At 46.1% G+C, this 17229-nt stretch overlaps 1 protein-coding gene across 1 annotated transcript in view; it reads right to left on the bottom strand.

Annotated features, from left to right (window-relative positions):
* LOC119400896 (E3 ubiquitin-protein ligase UBR4) overlaps nt 1-17229 on the bottom strand; it is a gene marked incomplete at its 5' end in the record, with an annotated part of 438348 nt that overhangs the window by 184316 nt on the left and 236803 nt on the right. Inside the window, 3 exon segments of the mRNA XM_037667804.1 lie at nt 6539-6736; nt 6845-7182; nt 11879-12086. Of these exon segments, the coding sequence (XP_037523732.1) occupies nt 6539-6736; nt 6845-7182; nt 11879-12086 (744 nt within the window).

Here is a 17229-nt window from a genome sequence, read left to right as displayed (position 1 = left end):
TCTAGAGCATACACATTTGGGATACGATCATGTACGTTCGCAAGATCGCGCGTGACTTGCCCCGTCTGTGAAGAAAACTGCCACCCACTAAAGGCTTAACGAGCTCAACTCTTCGCACTGCACGTAACAATCGCAGTGCAACACGATATGCGAAATCTCGCGAAAGTGGTAAGCGTCCCCGAAAGCGACAGCTGTTCGCGGCTATCGCGTACTACGTCGCACACTTGCGCTGATCAGTTTGCGTTCTGTCTTAACTTGAGACAAGCGCTGGTATGTTCGCCGCCACTCGTAATCGCACCATCTCGCACGGCGGAACGGGCTTTAAAAGATAACGTCCGGCGTAATGGCAACCGAAGGTGAAGTGCCCAAGTGCCCGCACTGCGATCTGTCGAGTCGTCACAGAGATGGCGGCGAGCGCGCGTCTCGTTTTGGCATCTGATAGCCAGAAACCTCCCAGATATCATCCAGAACAAATCTTTTCTGGCAGCTTCTGACGACCCACTGGTAGGCAGAATTGCCCAGCCAGAGAAATACGAACGTCGACTGGAATTGCGCCGGCCGGAGCAATCCAAAAACGAATGCGCTCTGGGAGAAAATTGTGGGGAAATTATCGGCCATATTCACTGGGCACAGTGGCGGCGTTGCTATGGTTACAGGTCGCGGCGTGTTGTGCAGCGGTGGCGATTCGGCGGTGGCATGTGCGTTTCCGCGGCAAGCCGTTTGAAGATTCTGACGGCCACCGTCGCCGCCTGCCAAGCAATTCAGAAGAGACGCGGAGGGGACAATTGTGCAAAGCAGAGAAAGCACAGAGAGGGGAAAGGCACTGCGGAGAAGCTTCCGTCGCCGCGCAGCGGCTGTCTGCCACTTCGCGCTTCATAAGTACACGAGAGGGCCCTTTTTGCACACCTGAATGAGAGTTTCTGAGTACAAAACGTATCATAAGACCACAGTTTTCCACGGTGCTGAACGTTGCTGCCGAATGATCGTATTTTCCAGGAACGTATTAACCGGAACGTATTACACACAGCTGTATTGGGTTATTTATAATTTTTGGGATTTCGAGCGTAGGAGCCGGGAAATCGTACTTAGCGGGAACGTATCAACGAGGTTCTACTGTACCTGCACAAAGCCTTAGGAAAGTAAAGGCGGATAACTGCGTCGCAAATATCATGCACCGTATCGGTCGACCCACAAAACGAAACCATACGTTAGTGCAGTTCAAGTTTCCGAGAACACTGGTGACACTTAGAGTCGAAAAAAATACAAATTACATTTCCAAACAGAATCTATTTACAACGCTTTCAACAATGCAAAAGGTGCCGCTCAACGTCATGCATACACTGCAAACACGCACATGCAAGGAACACACGAGCATCTCCAAGAAAGCTAATCTTTCTTCATTGCATCGGCGCAAACTGCCCTCTTAGGAGTCATCCGCACTCGGCAAGAATTGTCCCACACAAGAAAAGCGGCAGAAAACAATTGACGCAGCCAAGGCAAATACATCCAGGCAAGAAAAGCGCGGCCACGACAATACTAAGAAAAAAATGCTGCAGATCCCATGCACTGTGGGAATCAATGTAATGCGAAGCAGCCAGCAGAGAGCTGCATACATCGCCTTGTTTCTTTTTGAGGAAAACGAAGTCATTCATGTCACGACATCTAGTTCACTATATATCCTATGCTTGTCATGCATGCATGCATGTACAATCTTTTATATAATGAAACCTATATTCTGGTATATACAATGCATGGCGTGTCATTTATGTTTGTCAGGCACTCATGTCATGCCACACTAATTTTGGTGTATATCCAATTAATAAAACGGCCGGAAGCACACCAAGACAGTGTCATGTAAATCATGCCGTACATGACATGCATGTTATGATTTGTGCCTTAAGACCTGTCATTGATGTTTGTCATAGTCACGTAACTCAATACCACTTTTGGTGTATATCAAGCAGCGAAACGGCCGTGAGCGCACCATGAGCGTGGCATGTAAATCATGCTGTATACATGACATGCATGTCACAATTTTCATGTTACCACCTGTGATTTATGTTCTTCATAGAGTCACGCCATGCAATACCAAATTTGGTACATGTCAAGATAGCGAAACGGCCCTAAGCGCACCATGAGCGGGGCATGTATGTCATGGCGTTTGACATGCCTATCATGATTTTCATGTTACCACCTGTCATTCATGTTTGCCATACAGAAATGTCTCGTACCAATTTTGGTATATATCCATCTAATTAAACAGCTGCGAGTGCCCCAAGATAGTCATGTAAATCATGCTGTACATGACATGCCTGTCATGATTTGCACGATAGGACCTGTCACTTATGTTTGTCACACACTCTTGTCACGCCATACCAATTTTAGTAATATCAAGTTAACGAAACGGCGGCAACAGCACCAACACTGTGGCATATAAATCATGCCATTCATGACCATAGGTCGGCAAAAAAATGTGGAGCTCACTCAGACTCACTCATGAAATATATTTTGCCCTTAGAGCACACTCGGACTCAGACTCAGCGAAAGTTTCCTCAAGTGGACTTACTCGGACTTAGACTCACTAAAACTTTTCTCAGCCAAACTCACTTGAACTCAAATTCACCAAAATATTACTTACTCGGACTCACTCAAACTAAGACTCACGGCTCCATATGAGTCTGAGTGAGTCAACTCATGAGTCCGTTTATTTGATTATATCCCACCTCCCAAAAAAGCTTGCTCATTCATTCAGAAGGCAGTGGCAATCACATTTTGAGAATATCACAGCACTGCGCACCATGTGGATGCCACATTTTCAAAAACAATTCCTGCACCCCTCTCCTGTGCCTGACCTGCCCTCTTCTCCTGCGAAGTGACGTAATGTAGCCCATGGGCAACTATACGTAGCTCTGATTTTGTCGATTGGTCCTCTGCACTATGAAAGTGGGCCTTGGCCCTTTTGCTGATGCAGTTTGTGGGGGTGCTATCAGCCCCTGTAAAGTTGCCTGCGCCTCATGGCGCACGCGCGCCTCGCGGATAGGCCGTCGGAGGCAGTGGCGCTGGGCTCGCGAGCGTTGGGGTTTGCGCGTAAGCGACGGCCACGCCACCGGAGAGAGGCGAGCGAGGCCGCCGCGGCCGCCAGGCGGGAAAAAGGAAGTCTTTTGGGATTTGGCGGCTGGCGTGGACGGCGGCTCCCGCGGTGGGTCCCGCAGGGGGACGATACCGCGGCTCGTTTCCCTCGGGGCCCCTCGTAGTGGTGAGTTGTGCGTCCTCGCGACGCCGCATTCGCGGTTATTGCTTGTCGTATGTCTTACGTTATGGTGTATTTCATGTCTTACGTTGTTGAGTGTGTGTTATGTTATCCAAGTATTCATTGTCCGCGTGTAATTGTTTTAGCGAGTGACTAGATTGTAATAAGATTCGGCCGGCGAGCTCGCCGAATGTAAAAGCAGTGTGTAATAAACTTGAATGTGTTCGTTTGAACCAACCGCGTCTGCTGTCTTCCGTGTGTTCCGAGAGCGGCGATTACACACCACGTCTCAGATCCCACACTGGCTGCCCAACGTGGAGGCTTTTGGGGCATCGGACGACAGTTTTCGTGGTTCAGGGCATCCTTTGTGTGAGCCGGGTTAGAGTAGGCCTAGGGGGGGATTGTCATCGCTACCGTTGGCGGCGTGCTTTCTTGAGAGCGAGGAGGTCGGTTGTTGTGGCATGTTTGAACTTATCGGCCCGCTGGTGTTATGTTTTTTGCTGTTCGCAAGTGGGGAGATTGGTTGTGGCATGTTTGAACACGTCGGCACGCTAAGAGTTCTTTTTTTCTGTTCGGAAGTGGTTCATTTTTATTTTTAAGAACGTCGTTGAGTTTTCGGTACGAGCCATGTGGTCCGCATCATGGGAGAGCGAGGCATAGAGTACGTGGATTGTAGGCAAGCCTGAAGCGAGCGAGTATACGGAAGCCCCGTAGGTGGTCCGGGTTTCTGTAAATAGTTTCTTCTGTCTCTTTGACTCTGGGAGTCGCGGCTTGTGTAGCCGGGTGGCCAGGGGCCACGGGTGTCGTTGCTGCTGGTATTGCGGCTTGACGCCGGGGCGTCGTGACATCGTTCGGGACGGTGGGCGCCGATCGCTCGGTAAGCTGCTGTGTGCAGCGAGCACGTAGGGCCACCTCACGGAGCTGATGTCTCCTCGCGGCTGCCTCCTCTGCGCCTGTGCGGGGTGCTCGTTTTGGATGCCGGTTGTTGTCGAGTGACTCGTTAGGCCTAAGGCTCTGCAGAGCCGCCTGTCGCGCGGGGGACACAACCCGTTGGATCGTGGCGATGAGGTGTTGCACTCTGCTTCCCTTGTTTAATTTAGCTTGCGTTTGCACAAATTGGGAAAAGCAACATTGGTTCACTTAAATTTGTCGTCTGCCACCGCCGATATCATTGCTAGCCGTTTCTATGTGGGCGCTGTGCCCGTGGCTCCCTTCCCTTTGTCCTGCGGCATCGTTCTGTCGAGTGTTTTGAATGTACGTAGCGGGATTGACGTAACCCGCCGCTGGCTGTCCCCTGCACGTCGTCTTCGCCGCTGCCTTCAAGCTGGAGCCCTCGTGAGTGTTGCCCACAACCGGAGGACGTGTCACTGCGAGCGGCGCTCTCTCGCGCCGACGGTCACGTCGCCTTTGCGGTTCCGGGACTGAGGCCAAGCCGTCGAGCCAGTGCAGCGGTGTCGACCAGCGGCTGTGTCGCTGTGCACGGACATTCTTTAGGGACATTTAGGCCACATGTGTTGTTTTTCATAGAGCTTGTGTAGCTGTCTGTTTCAAGTTTTTTTTTTTTTCGGGATATGTGTTGAATTAAGGTTGGGGGGATGTGGGGGTGCTATCAGCCCCTGTAAAGTTGCCTGCGCCTCATGGCGCACGCGCGCCTCGCGGATAGGCCGTCGGAGGCAGTGGCGCTGGGCTCGCGAGCGTTGGGGTTTGCGCGTAAGCGACGGCCACGCCACCGGAGAGAGGCGAGCGAGGCCGCCGCGGCCGCCAGGCGGGAAAAAGGAAGTCTTTTGGGATTTGGCGGCTGGCGTGGACGGCGGCTCCCGCGGTGGGTCCCGCAGGGGGACGATACTGCGGCTCGTTTCCCTCGGGGCCCCTCGTAGTGGTGAGTTGTGCGTCCTCGCGACGCCGCATTCGCGGTTATTGCTTGTCGTATGTCTTATGTTATGGTGTATTTCATGTCTTACGTTGTTGAGTGTGTGTTATGTTATCCAAGTATTCATTGTCCGCGTGTAATTGTTTTAGCGAGTGACTAGATTGTAATAAGATTCGGCCGGCGAGCTCGCCGAATGTAAAAGCAGTGTGTAATAAACTTGAATATGTTCGTTTGAACCAACCATGTCTGCTGTCTTCCGTGTGTTCTGAGAGCGGCGATTACACACCACGTCTCAGATCCCACAAGTTTTGGCCGCATCGTTGTCATCGTTGTCGCCCCTGTTGCATATTTGTTTACCTCATCAGTGCCTTGACAATGCTTTCTCACCGCGCTGCCTGCAAGCAACCGACATGACCAACATGTGGAGGAAGTTTTGCTGGGTTGCTGGCTGCGCACCTATGACGAAATCACTGACGTCGAGTTACGTTGTCGATGTGAACGTAGTCATCTGGCTAGCTGGTGTTTCCTTTCTTGAAAACTAGGAGCTATCCATTTTCCTATCATGAATGCTGTCATGCTGATAGCACCTGCGCAGCTTGTGATCTCAAAGTACCGGGTGAACGGCAATAATGTAAGGAGAGGTACGCAACATAGATGATGAGTATTGTCATGGGACAAAAAGTCACCCTGTTTACGTGCACGGAGATTTCCATTAAAATTCAATGCATCGTGGTATTTTTTGGCTAGTATTTGCCTGTAACGCAAAGGTCGACTTCAAGCTAAAAAAACTTTAAAAAAGTGTGCATTATAGTTGAGTAAATAAGGTACCAGCAAGGCTAATAGTTTGCAACATTTTTGTTAAGCTAAGAGTACACTTTTGAGCATGTGCTGTACCTGGTTTAATGTGCAGAATTTGTAAGCAGGAAACACTGTGTTAAATTCCGTAAATAACCTTCTCTTTCTTGAGCTGACTCAATACATAATTTGAAACCTACTATTGTCCTGTCCCTTCTTTCTTTGTCCCGTTGTAGCTACTATTCAATATCTGCACAACCTTAATAACTGTATGACCTGCCGGTCTATTTTATACTTGCGCTTGAAATTCTGGTGTGATGGCAGTGGTTTATGGGGTTTAATGTCCCAAAGCACTTTGGGCTATGAGAGATGCCATAGGGAGGACTCTGGATAATTTGACCTTGACCACCTAAGATTCTTTAATGCGCACCAACATTGCACAGTACATAAGCCTCCAGCGTTTCGTCTCCATCAAAATGAAACTGCTACAGCCAGGATTGAACCAGCGTCTGTTGGCTCAGCAACCAAACACCGTAACCACACAGCCACCACGGTGCCGAAGTTCTGGTGTAATTCATGTAAAAGTGCACAATGTATAAAGCAATTAATGCATCCATTCCAACCTGTTCAGCAGGTGATGTGCGCAGTGTGGAGCCATCAGTGGCAGCTGTGCTTCCTTCATCATCACTAGCACCGGCTGAGGCTGTAGTGTCTGAATAGTGACCGCCTTCAAGAGACGACGCCCGTTGACTTTGACCTTGTGACCCTCCAGTGCTGCCCAGAGCACCCAGATTTATGTCTTCAGACTGGCCAGGTTGATCCTGAACATAGTGAAAAAGCCAAGAAAGGTATGCAGCAAATCCACAAAGCCAAGAAAGGTATGCAACAAATCCACAACACACGACAATGCCAAACAAACTGTAACACACTTGTAGGCTGAGGGCAATGGCCAGTTCCACCATGGTTTCATCGTCGGCATCAGGTGGAATATCCAGCAGTGGTGGGAAGGCACCCCCTCCACCAGCACCTCCGGCACCCCCCAAGAGGACCACAGCATCCATGTTCTCGAGCATCTCAAAATGCGACTCCACATCTGCCTGAGATTCCAGGGAAGCCTGTGGCTGGACCTCAAGGCCCCCAAGCGTTGATGATGAGCTGCCTGGCATGGACACCAGCGGCTGTGGAGTACCCGACAGAGACTGCGACACACCTGTTGCCCCCGATGTGGATGCTTTGCCTCCATCTGTATGGTCAGTGGCTACTTCACCTGCACAGCGAGAGACACTGGAAGCTCTAGTTTCATTTATCCCAGTCTGACAATGAAGTACTTAATGTTGAGATGTTGAGAAGGAGATCAAATGACTTCTAAAAAAATATGAAGTTAAAAGCATCTTTCTAGTGCTCTTCTAGCCACCAATTGCTTAAAATTCACATCTAAATGCCCAATTACAATGCTACCCATTGAAACTTCAACCAGATATAGTCGAGCCCACTCATAACAACCATATTTCAGTTCACTTACGATTTTCCTATGCTACCCACTCAAACTGCATCCACATATAACCAACATTTTTCGAAGTGTCCTACTTTTACAACCAACGCCTCAGACACGTTCGCAGTAAAAAATATAGTGCCTATAGCAAAAAAGAAGAAGAGGGGGCCTTCCAAAGCATGACAAAGGCACTCGTCCGCATGTGCCTGGCTCCAATTCAAACGTGACGAAGATATTCTAGATCGGCGAGCACCGCATGAAGATTTCAAATGCCGCGAGTGACGTAACTTTCTAGGAATTTCTACGGGGCAGAATGATAATGAGCAAAAAAAGGGGGGGGGGGTGTAGCACAAAGCCTGGTGGTCAGCTTTCACACAATCTTCTCTGACACTGTTCTCTACAGCTACGACTGCCTACGATTATGAACCAAACAGTACCTTGAAATGCAAGAAGCCATAAATGCAAGAAGCATTAACTGCGCAGTAACTGTTTGTCACATAAAAGTTAATTGCACCCCTCAACTCGTCGACACCATAATGCGCTGTGAAAGGTCTTCAGTCTTTTCAGTTACTGCAGAGACCGCTCAATCAATTATTTCGACTTCTGCTCAATTATGGCGATGCCTCCACAGACAAACATCAGAAGAAAGTGAAAGCAAAGTGGTGGCTGCCGATGAATGCACCATTATGACTTATCACTGCCGACAATTTCCTTTCCAAGTAAGCATCTGCAGCTATCTGCTCGGCTGTGCGTGTGGTGTAGCGCTATTGCAAGCATACTGCACGCTTTTAATGGGCGACAACGAAAGCGCACCCTATTGCTGTTCTCAACTTCACCACCGCTGCGTTGTGCGAGATTGCTTTCAAGTGATTGTTGCTTTGTAAAAACGAAAGTGACTCGCTGTTGCAGAATTGAGTGGTGCGGCCACTAAGTAACCTCGATGCACTGACAGCAAGTGTACTGCACAGTCATATTAGGTGACAACCTAAATGCGCTGCGCCTTAATTACAAGATATTGGGTGCTATGTGGCAATGCCCAATCTTGATTTCACCAAAAGTCTATGGAATCGACGGCCCTTTGGGACCACCAGGAAGTGCCACATAGTGATGCTGATTGATAGGTGAAGCATCTCGGCCTCATTGCTAGCAGCGAAAAAAGAAAACAGAATGGTTTATGGTACGCCTTGCGGACAGCTGGAATGCGTGCTTGCGGAGAATACATGCTTCACCGCAACACAGCAGTCACACATAAGCAGCGTGTCACATGCTCTTGGCAGCGTCAGCATGTCTGTGACCATTCGCATACCTGCCAGCTCTCCTGATTAGCCTGGAAGACTCCTGAATTTTGCCCAATCCTCTCGACTGTACGAGCACGGCCATAGATCTCCTAAAAGATGGCCCTAACCCCACTGTGAAAAGAAAAGAATGATAACAAAGGGTAGCTGTTCTAAAATTTTCAGGCCTTGAGGAACCCCAACAGACGAGTTGCAAAACTTACAAGACAGCTTTCCTGCCCAACAAAAAATCACAGCATATCCACGGGGTGAATGATGATGAGTGAGGCGAAGCTCCGGAGAAAATCATCGATAAACCGTGAAACTCTTCCGTGAAATTCGCCCAGTACATCATATGAAGAGTGTGAAACACGTGTATATATTAAACATCAAATTTTTATTGTACTGTTGGTTTACGTGGTCCCTTCATTATTACCGCTTTGTGATCGGTGAAATGCAGCGAAAGTGTCCGCTCCCGAGCGAAAGAGAAAGTGCGCCAAGAGCGAGCACCTTGTCTGCCTCCATCCGGCGACTCCGAGCAACAGAAAAAGCGCGCCAAGAGCGAGCGCCTTGTCTGCCTCCATCCGGCAACTCCGAGCGAAAATTTCACAACCTCCAATCGCCTCCAAACGAGATGAAACGTCGTCAAATCGCAGAATAGATCGTTTCTGATGGCTAAAAGCTTATATGTTTAATCAAAATTACAACCTTCTCCAATCGTCTCCAAATGCTACGAAACGGCGTCAAATCGCAGAATAGATCGTTTCTGATGGCTAGGCGCACCAAGAGCGAGCGCCTTTTACGATCACAGGCATCCAATGACATACACCATTTCGCATTATACAAGTGCCATCTGTCATCTTTAAACAGCAACTCTAAGAAATACATGAAACGCCATCTGGTGCGCAATTCATTAAACTAGAGCTGGCTACATACATACTACTACAGAGGAGGGAACAACCCACACCCTAAGGAGCTTTGCCCCTGAAAATCATGCACAGTGGCAGTACCTGCCATCCTCGTTACAATTTTTAAGTACAGTGTAGCGTTTCTAGTTTTCACCATGGCCAGGCTAGAGGCCATAGGGGCAAAGGGGAGGAGGGCAGCCCTCCAATTGGCACCACTATTGTGCATAATTTTTGTTGTGCAGGAAAGCTGTCTTGTAGGTTTTGCAGCTCCTCTCCAGGTCGTGAGATCTTCCCCACTGATTTAAAGTGGGGAGGGCACCCATGGTTCTGCCTTTCAACAAAGTATTACTGCCGCTGCGTTTGTATGTGGCCTTTGTTATTTACAGTTCGGCATGTTATCCTCAATTTCAGTGAGGAGCTTGCGATAAATACTTAGACAAACAATATCTTCCTGCATCAAACTGCTGTGCAGCATTTGTTATTTACAGTTCGGCGTGTTATCCTCAATTTCAGTGAGGAGCTTGCGATAAATACTTAGACAAACAATATCTTCCTGCATCAAACTGCTGTGCAGCATTTGTTATTTACAGTTCGGCGTGTTATACTCAATTTCAGTGAGGAGCTTGCGATAAATACTTAGACAAACAATATCTTCCTGCATCAAACTGCTGTGCAACATTTGTTATTTACAGTTCGGCGTGTTATCCCCAATTTCAGTGAGGAGCTTGCGATAAATACTTAGACAAACAATATCTTCCTGCATCAAACTGCTGTGCAGCATTGTTATTTACAGTTCGGCGTGTTATCCTCAATTTCAGTGAGGAGCTTGCGATAAATACTTAGACAAACAATATCTTCCTGCATCAAACTGCTGTGCAACATTTGTTATTTACAGTTCGGCATGTTATCCCCAATTTCAGTGAGGAGCTTGCGATAAATACTTAGACAAACAATATCTTCCTGCATCAAACTGCTGTGCAGCATTTGTTATTTACAGTTCGGCGTGTTATCCTCAATTTCAGTGAGGAGCTTGCGATAAATACTTAGACAAACAATATCTTCCTGCATCAAACTGCTGTGCAACATTTGTTATTTACAGTTCGGCGTGTTATCCCCAATTTCAGTGAGGAGCTTGCGATAAATACTTAGACAAACAATATCTTCCTGCATCAAACTGCTGTGCAGCATTTGTTATTTACAGTTCGGCGTGTTATCCTCAATTTCAGTGAGGAGCTTGCGATAAATACTTAGACAAACAATATCTTCCTGCATCAAACTGCTGTGCAACATTTGTTATTTACAGTTCGGCGTGTTATCCCCAATTTCAGTGAGGAGCTTGCGATAAATACTTAGACAAACAATATCTTCCTGCATCAAACTGCTGTGCAGCATTTGTTATTTACAGTTCGGCGTGTTATCCTCAATTTCAGTGAGGAGCTTGCGATAAACACTTAGACAAACAATATCTTCCTGCATCAAACTGCTGTGCATGCTAATTGTGAGGTCGAAAAACTTTACTCGGAATCATTCCGAAATGTTGATGACACTGCTGCGGTCTTGAGAAATAATAAATAAAAACGTATGCAAGTCTTTTTTCGTTGCCAGCATCACATCACTATCATCAGCATTGCTGTGTGCCACTGCCTTGTGGCTCGAAAAGAACATCGTTTCCCCGGCTTTGTGGTGCAATCAGAATTGGGTATTGCTAGAAAACATGGCCCTAGGAGCCCTAACTGTTTGATTACTTTCTGTAGTCCAAAGTTCCCTTGAGCCCAAATTTTTCATATGTTCTCTTAATTGAAAGCCCCCTAATTTTTTGTGGTGCCAGGGAATTTAATTTAACAAGGTCTTACCATATGTGCATGCGGGCATCAAAAGAAATGTTGAACAACTGAATTAAAACGGGAAGCTGGGCGAGTTGGCAATTGAACATACTTTTGCTATGTGGGCAGTGCAACCCGGACGGAGGACTAAAAGAAACGGACACACAGTTGTCAGTCAGTGCTCGTGTGTGTCGGTTTCTTTTAGTCATCCGTCCGGGTCGCGCTGCCCACATAGCAAAAGTATGCTGAACAACATCACTCAAAACCGACTGAAAACAGCATTTCAGTTCTTGCACTATATATATCAACAAATGAAATCATTTTAGAATACGCTTACGTCAGGCATTATTGAAGTGTCAACGGGCTAATCCCTTGATACCGAGTCCACTCCATAGAAGGTTAGGCTACACAAAGGTTTTCCTCAATTTTGAGGGCCAAAATCAGTTTTCCATATGGATGAACTTACCAGGTGTGCTACACTGAGCAGTACGAGGAATGAAAACTTTTCGCTTCCGTGTCTTGGGCCGCAGCACACGAATGATGGCCTGCTTAGCAGCAAAGCTTACTACTATGTCCTCACAGAGCAGCAGACGGGCAAACAGCTTTGCCACCAAGCCAACATTCTCCATGTCCAAGGCCACAAATGCATACATCACCTCAACCAAGGCTTGCACCTATTCCCAGAGAGTGGAGTAAAACAGAAGGCAACAGTCACCCCACAGAGCTGATTTTAGTCAAACCAAAGTAAATTTCAGTAACAAAAAACTTAAGCTTAACAAATTAGTATTTTTCGAGAGCATTTCTACGTAAGATCTAGCCAGATTTTTCTTTGTTAGCAAGTAATTTTACACGGCAGTCATACAGTACCAGAAGAAAAAATTACACTAGACTCGCAATAATTCAAACTTTCGGTTAGTTCAAGCAACCTTCATATTTTTGGTTGGCCCACTGCTTTCAACTTATTTTAAACCTACTGAATTAAAATAGCTCCATAACATCAAATCAGTTTAGTCGTAGTTACTGCTTGTCTCTGCCGTAAAATATTTGCTGCCTTTGTCGCTTCGAGCTGACCATTTGTGTTCTTACATTAACAGTTTCAAGTAAAGCTAGTTGCCTGCCTACAAAGCGACCCAACTAGCCAAACCGCATGCACCAATAATGGCGTGCTGGGGAAGGAAAACAAAACTCACACTTTCACTGCAATGGCGAAGCAATGAATGTGAGAGCAATAAATTGGAATGTTACACGAAGTAAGGCTAGCAGCTAACTCTTTTGGATCCGATCTAGGGTAACTCAACAAAACGCAGGTCTAACGGAATACGGCCGTTCCAGGGACTGAAGTGGTTTTCGTGCTGTCAGTCCTCTAAACGTGAAGCAAGCATTTGGAACACAGCAAGTTTACAAGCTGTCTCCCTATGTCTCTTGAGATAGCGCTCGCAACCACCAGTGAAACCACCTTTACAGAGTTATATGCGGTCAAATGTATACATATATTCGTTCATTTCGAATACTTCGAAATTTTTGAATAATCTAAATTCGTATCGAAGCGAATTCAAATACTGTAATATTCATTCGAATATTCGAAACGCCCGAATATTTGCCCATCACTAGATGTGCCCCCAAAAGAAGACGTGCTAACAGGCCAAGCACATCCAAAATAAGTTACTTGAAAACACTGAATAAAGCAGACTTACAATGGGACAAGAATGACATGAGAAAAGCATTTACTTGGCTGAACTTGATAGAGAGCTATGTCTTCAAGTACCGTATTTACAAGTATCTAATGCACACCCAATTTCCTGGTCCAAAGTAAAAATGTACATGAATGTATTGTTACTATACTGTAACAATAAAACTGTGACATGCCCCTACGTTGACGATTAGAAAAAGAGAGAGAGGGAGACAAGCACAACTTGCCTTTAAAGAATGGGAAGTTTATTCTCCTGGCAGTTCATTTTCTTCTGTGATCCTGTTTTGCTGGCTCCAAGATTTTACTTCTGGATACACCACGATCGCGTGTCGTTACTTTGACCAAGTCAGTATACATAGAGTTGCCTAAGAAAGTTTGCAAGCTTGTCTTTGAGGAGCAGATATACCCCATTTTCGGGCGGTAGGAACTATATCTGATCAATGTACAGCTAAGATCTCCCTTTGCACTACTCACGATTACAGGCTTTGGGCACACGAAAAAGACACAATGCAGCTATATTTAACGTGCAAAATAACTTTCCTTAGTTTTGCGCGTTCATAATGAAAGTGGTGCATCACAATTTGCTTTTCACTGGGAACAGATACAACGCATACAGGTCCTACACAAACTGACATTTGAATGTGCTCGGTCGCCATTGTATGACAGTGATAACAATGCATCTGAACCTTCTGATGGGAGGCTGTTGCTAGCGCTGCGGATGTAGTTTTGGTTTTGTACTCGAATTTAACATGCAAATGTCACTATTGTTTCACTTTTTCCCGCCCCTCTTGCATTCGCTTCTATGTTCATGGCGGATGCGATCTTGTGTTTTTCTGTACTCCTTTGAACTCGGATGGGGAACAGTAGAACACTGGGAGAATACAAAAGGATGCAGTAGCTTGGGGGTCCCCTTAGTAAAACTTCCAACTCTCTCTCTCTCTCTTTTTGCTGATAAAACCGGCACCTTCCCCACTGGCGGGTTCAGGGTGAGGAATATACAGGTTTTATCCGTGGACCTTTCTTTTCTGCTTATCTCACTCCCTCCTTCCACAGCGCAATTAAATTTGAGTCTGCCAGCAAGTGTTTTTTTTTCGGCTTTTCCCTTGGTCGCCGAATGCCCCTTCAAGGCTACAATGGTCACTGCGAAAGTTTGTCTTAACAGAAGAACACCTGTTAGACGGTTCATATTTTTTGCATTGAGTGTATGGAAAACCAAACAAACCTTCCCATGTCGTTTGGCGCAAGTGAAAATTCGTCTTAAGGGGGGGACGCAGGGATCATTTGTAACGTTTTAGTTTCTTGAGCTAGGTTGATGAAATTTGGCAAACACTACAAATCACCTTAAAAAGATAAATTAAAAATTCCATAAAGATATCTTTACTAGTTTTTATTTTATAAAAATTCACAAGTTCCTTGCTTGCGGAAAGTCTGGCACACATTCTAAAAAGACAGGGCGTGCAAACACGGACACAAGAAAGAAGTCAGGACACCACAAACGCCGACTAACAACTGAAGAGACGCACAACGGCTGAAAAGAAAGAAGGCACGAAAACTTATCTGCGCATGCCTCAACCAGAGATTGCTGGAACATAAGAGATCGCTAACAGGAGGCTCGCCTTCTAATCTATCTTTACTTTGTCGAGATGTAAGTGCACGCCAAAATTTGATGAATGCACAGTGTTGTACCGGCATAGAAATTAAGAAACGCGCCTGATGATTGAAGCATGGCATATCGAGAGTAGTGGTAGCGCATGCGTGAGCCAACCGTCGATTAACTTGCATAAAGATGAAATCAAATGCCTTAACAGTTATCTTTCACGTAGACCGCCACGCGTGCCGGATTGATAGGTTTGCATGTTGCATGGGCATGCGCAGATAAGTTTTTGTGCCTTCTTTCTTTTCAGCCGTTGTGCAGTCTCTTCAGTTGTTAGTCGGCGTTTGTGGTGTCCTGACTTCTTTCTTGTGTCCGTGTTTGCACGCCCTGTCCTTTTAGAATGAATACTTACCAACCAGCTCAGCTCTCTGTTATTCGAGGCTGGAACTACTTTGTATCTTTGCTCACATACTGTTTGTACTTAAAGACACTTTTAGATTTTTTTTGACAGCCGTAATAATTTTCTGCTGAACATTACATGCAAATGCCAGTGTATCAGCTAATCGTGCCATGCAGCAATTATGAAATAAGAAAAGAATGAAAACCTAAGCGAAAATTCCAAGGCTGTGTTAAAGTGCAGCACAGTCTATGGGGTACAATAAAACAAACAGCATAAAAACCGGTCTAGCCATAGTTGTGCTATATTTTCTACAAGCGAAGTGGCAGGAACAAAACACTCTTTTGAGAAAATGGACAACAAAGGTTTGGTTGTAGTTGACCCTATGCTTAAGTGTGCCAAGACATTAATAATTGGTGTCCTTGCCAGGAGGCAATCTTTTAGGCGTCTACTTCTTAGTTTGGAACGATTTGGGAAGTTTATTACCCTTCATCATTTACCGCAGGCGCTTTTGTGCAGCCTCCTGGAACGCAAGTGCACCAGGCTGCATGTAAACATTGGGCATGTTGGACTGTACTGCTACTTTTGCGGTCGTGGAACGTGTTGTCAGGCGACCTAAATAGTGGTGTATTAGTTTAATGAAGCTTTACGATCACTCCTGTCAACTACTAATGCCTAAAAATTCATTTTCTAGTACAATAAACCGCACCCGCGCCGCAGAGTCAACGCCTTCTTGGCAGTCCGAAGCTGACGGCGACTTCGCACCGAACTATACCGCAGACACATTTTCTCACATTATTAACTTTTCTAAGTGAAACGAGAACGCTCTTCCAGTGGGGACATTTGATGACCGTTTTATCGAAACGGGACCAGGAATGCGCGCGCACGAAGCTTGGATCTCAGCGGAGCTGCGCAAGAGCAAGCGTTGGCAGATCGTCTCCGAAGTAAAGCCGGTAAAGCGGCACTCACACATCATCTGATAAGTAGTAAGCGTTTTGATGATAAAGCACTATGGTTTACATCTCTGTCGCTTTATTACCGTCCTGACACGGGATGACACGACGTGCCGACAACCCAGTCGTTACGCCCCAATCTAATCACTGGCTTGCCCGATCCATGCGATACGGTCCCCCGTTTTCCTCCGTACGAAACTAAAGAGCCTTGCACTTTGCCTCCCATACATGCGTCACCTGTCGAACAGAAGCAATTCATGTGCTTATGGCCGCAGAGTCATCAAGCAGCGAGCACTCTGCTCGTAAACACAGTGGCTGTCGCTGTGGCAACAACCAACAGAAAAGCGCCTCTCAACAGTGCGCTCTGCCAATAGGAGCGCCATGTACACTGCAAGGTCCGTGAGAACGCCCTCCATTTTTTTTTTTTGCGCTTTTTCTATGTGGTGATCGTAAGCGAGAAGGGTGAAAACGGAGAGGCAGAACTTTGAGCTTTGAAACGACGTCAAGATGGCAGCGCTCGGTGGCAGGAAAGACGAGATACGACACCGTGAATGGCGCTGTTTTAGCGAGATTTTGGGCTTCTTTTTCAACAACCTCACTTACAAAATGGGCACTTAGAGTGTTTTCAGTGTAATCGTTTAGCTACTGCGTAAATAAGGGACCACAAATGCCAAAACGATTGTTTTACAAAAACTGATTTTTTTGGCTATTTTTGTGATTTGATCCCCTCGTCCCCCCCTTTAAGGGGGGACACTGCTCTTAAAATTTTTTCCTCATTTTTTGATGATAGTTGGTGAGTTTATGTATATTTGTGTGCTGATTTCAAATATGCAATTACTTTTCTAGTATAACCAGTAGTACCTAAAATACAAAATATTTCATGTGCCTTTTGGGGAGGCAGATTTTTTTTCAACAAAGAGAGTTAAAGTAAATCAGCGTATCATAATAACCTGTAATCAGAACTGAGTGCAGTGAAACAAAAACAGATGTTCTAAGCCCATTAGAACAAACGTTACAATAGGTTGAACATTCACGAGTGCGTCAATTTCAAGCTGCAATTTCCTTTGTGAATGTTCAACATACCATAACTTTTGTTCTAATGGGCTTAGAACATCAGTTTTTGTTTCACTGCACTCAGTTCTGATTACAGGTTATTGTGATATGCTGATTTACTTTGTAACTC

This window comes from Rhipicephalus sanguineus, chromosome 1 (assembly GCF_013339695.2).
Source record: "Rhipicephalus sanguineus isolate Rsan-2018 chromosome 1, BIME_Rsan_1.4, whole genome shotgun sequence".
In the NCBI taxonomy this organism is placed as follows: domain Eukaryota; kingdom Metazoa; phylum Arthropoda; class Arachnida; order Ixodida; family Ixodidae; genus Rhipicephalus; species Rhipicephalus sanguineus.
Note: the sequence above shows the minus strand (reverse complement) of the source record. Positions and strands in the feature narration are given on the sequence as shown.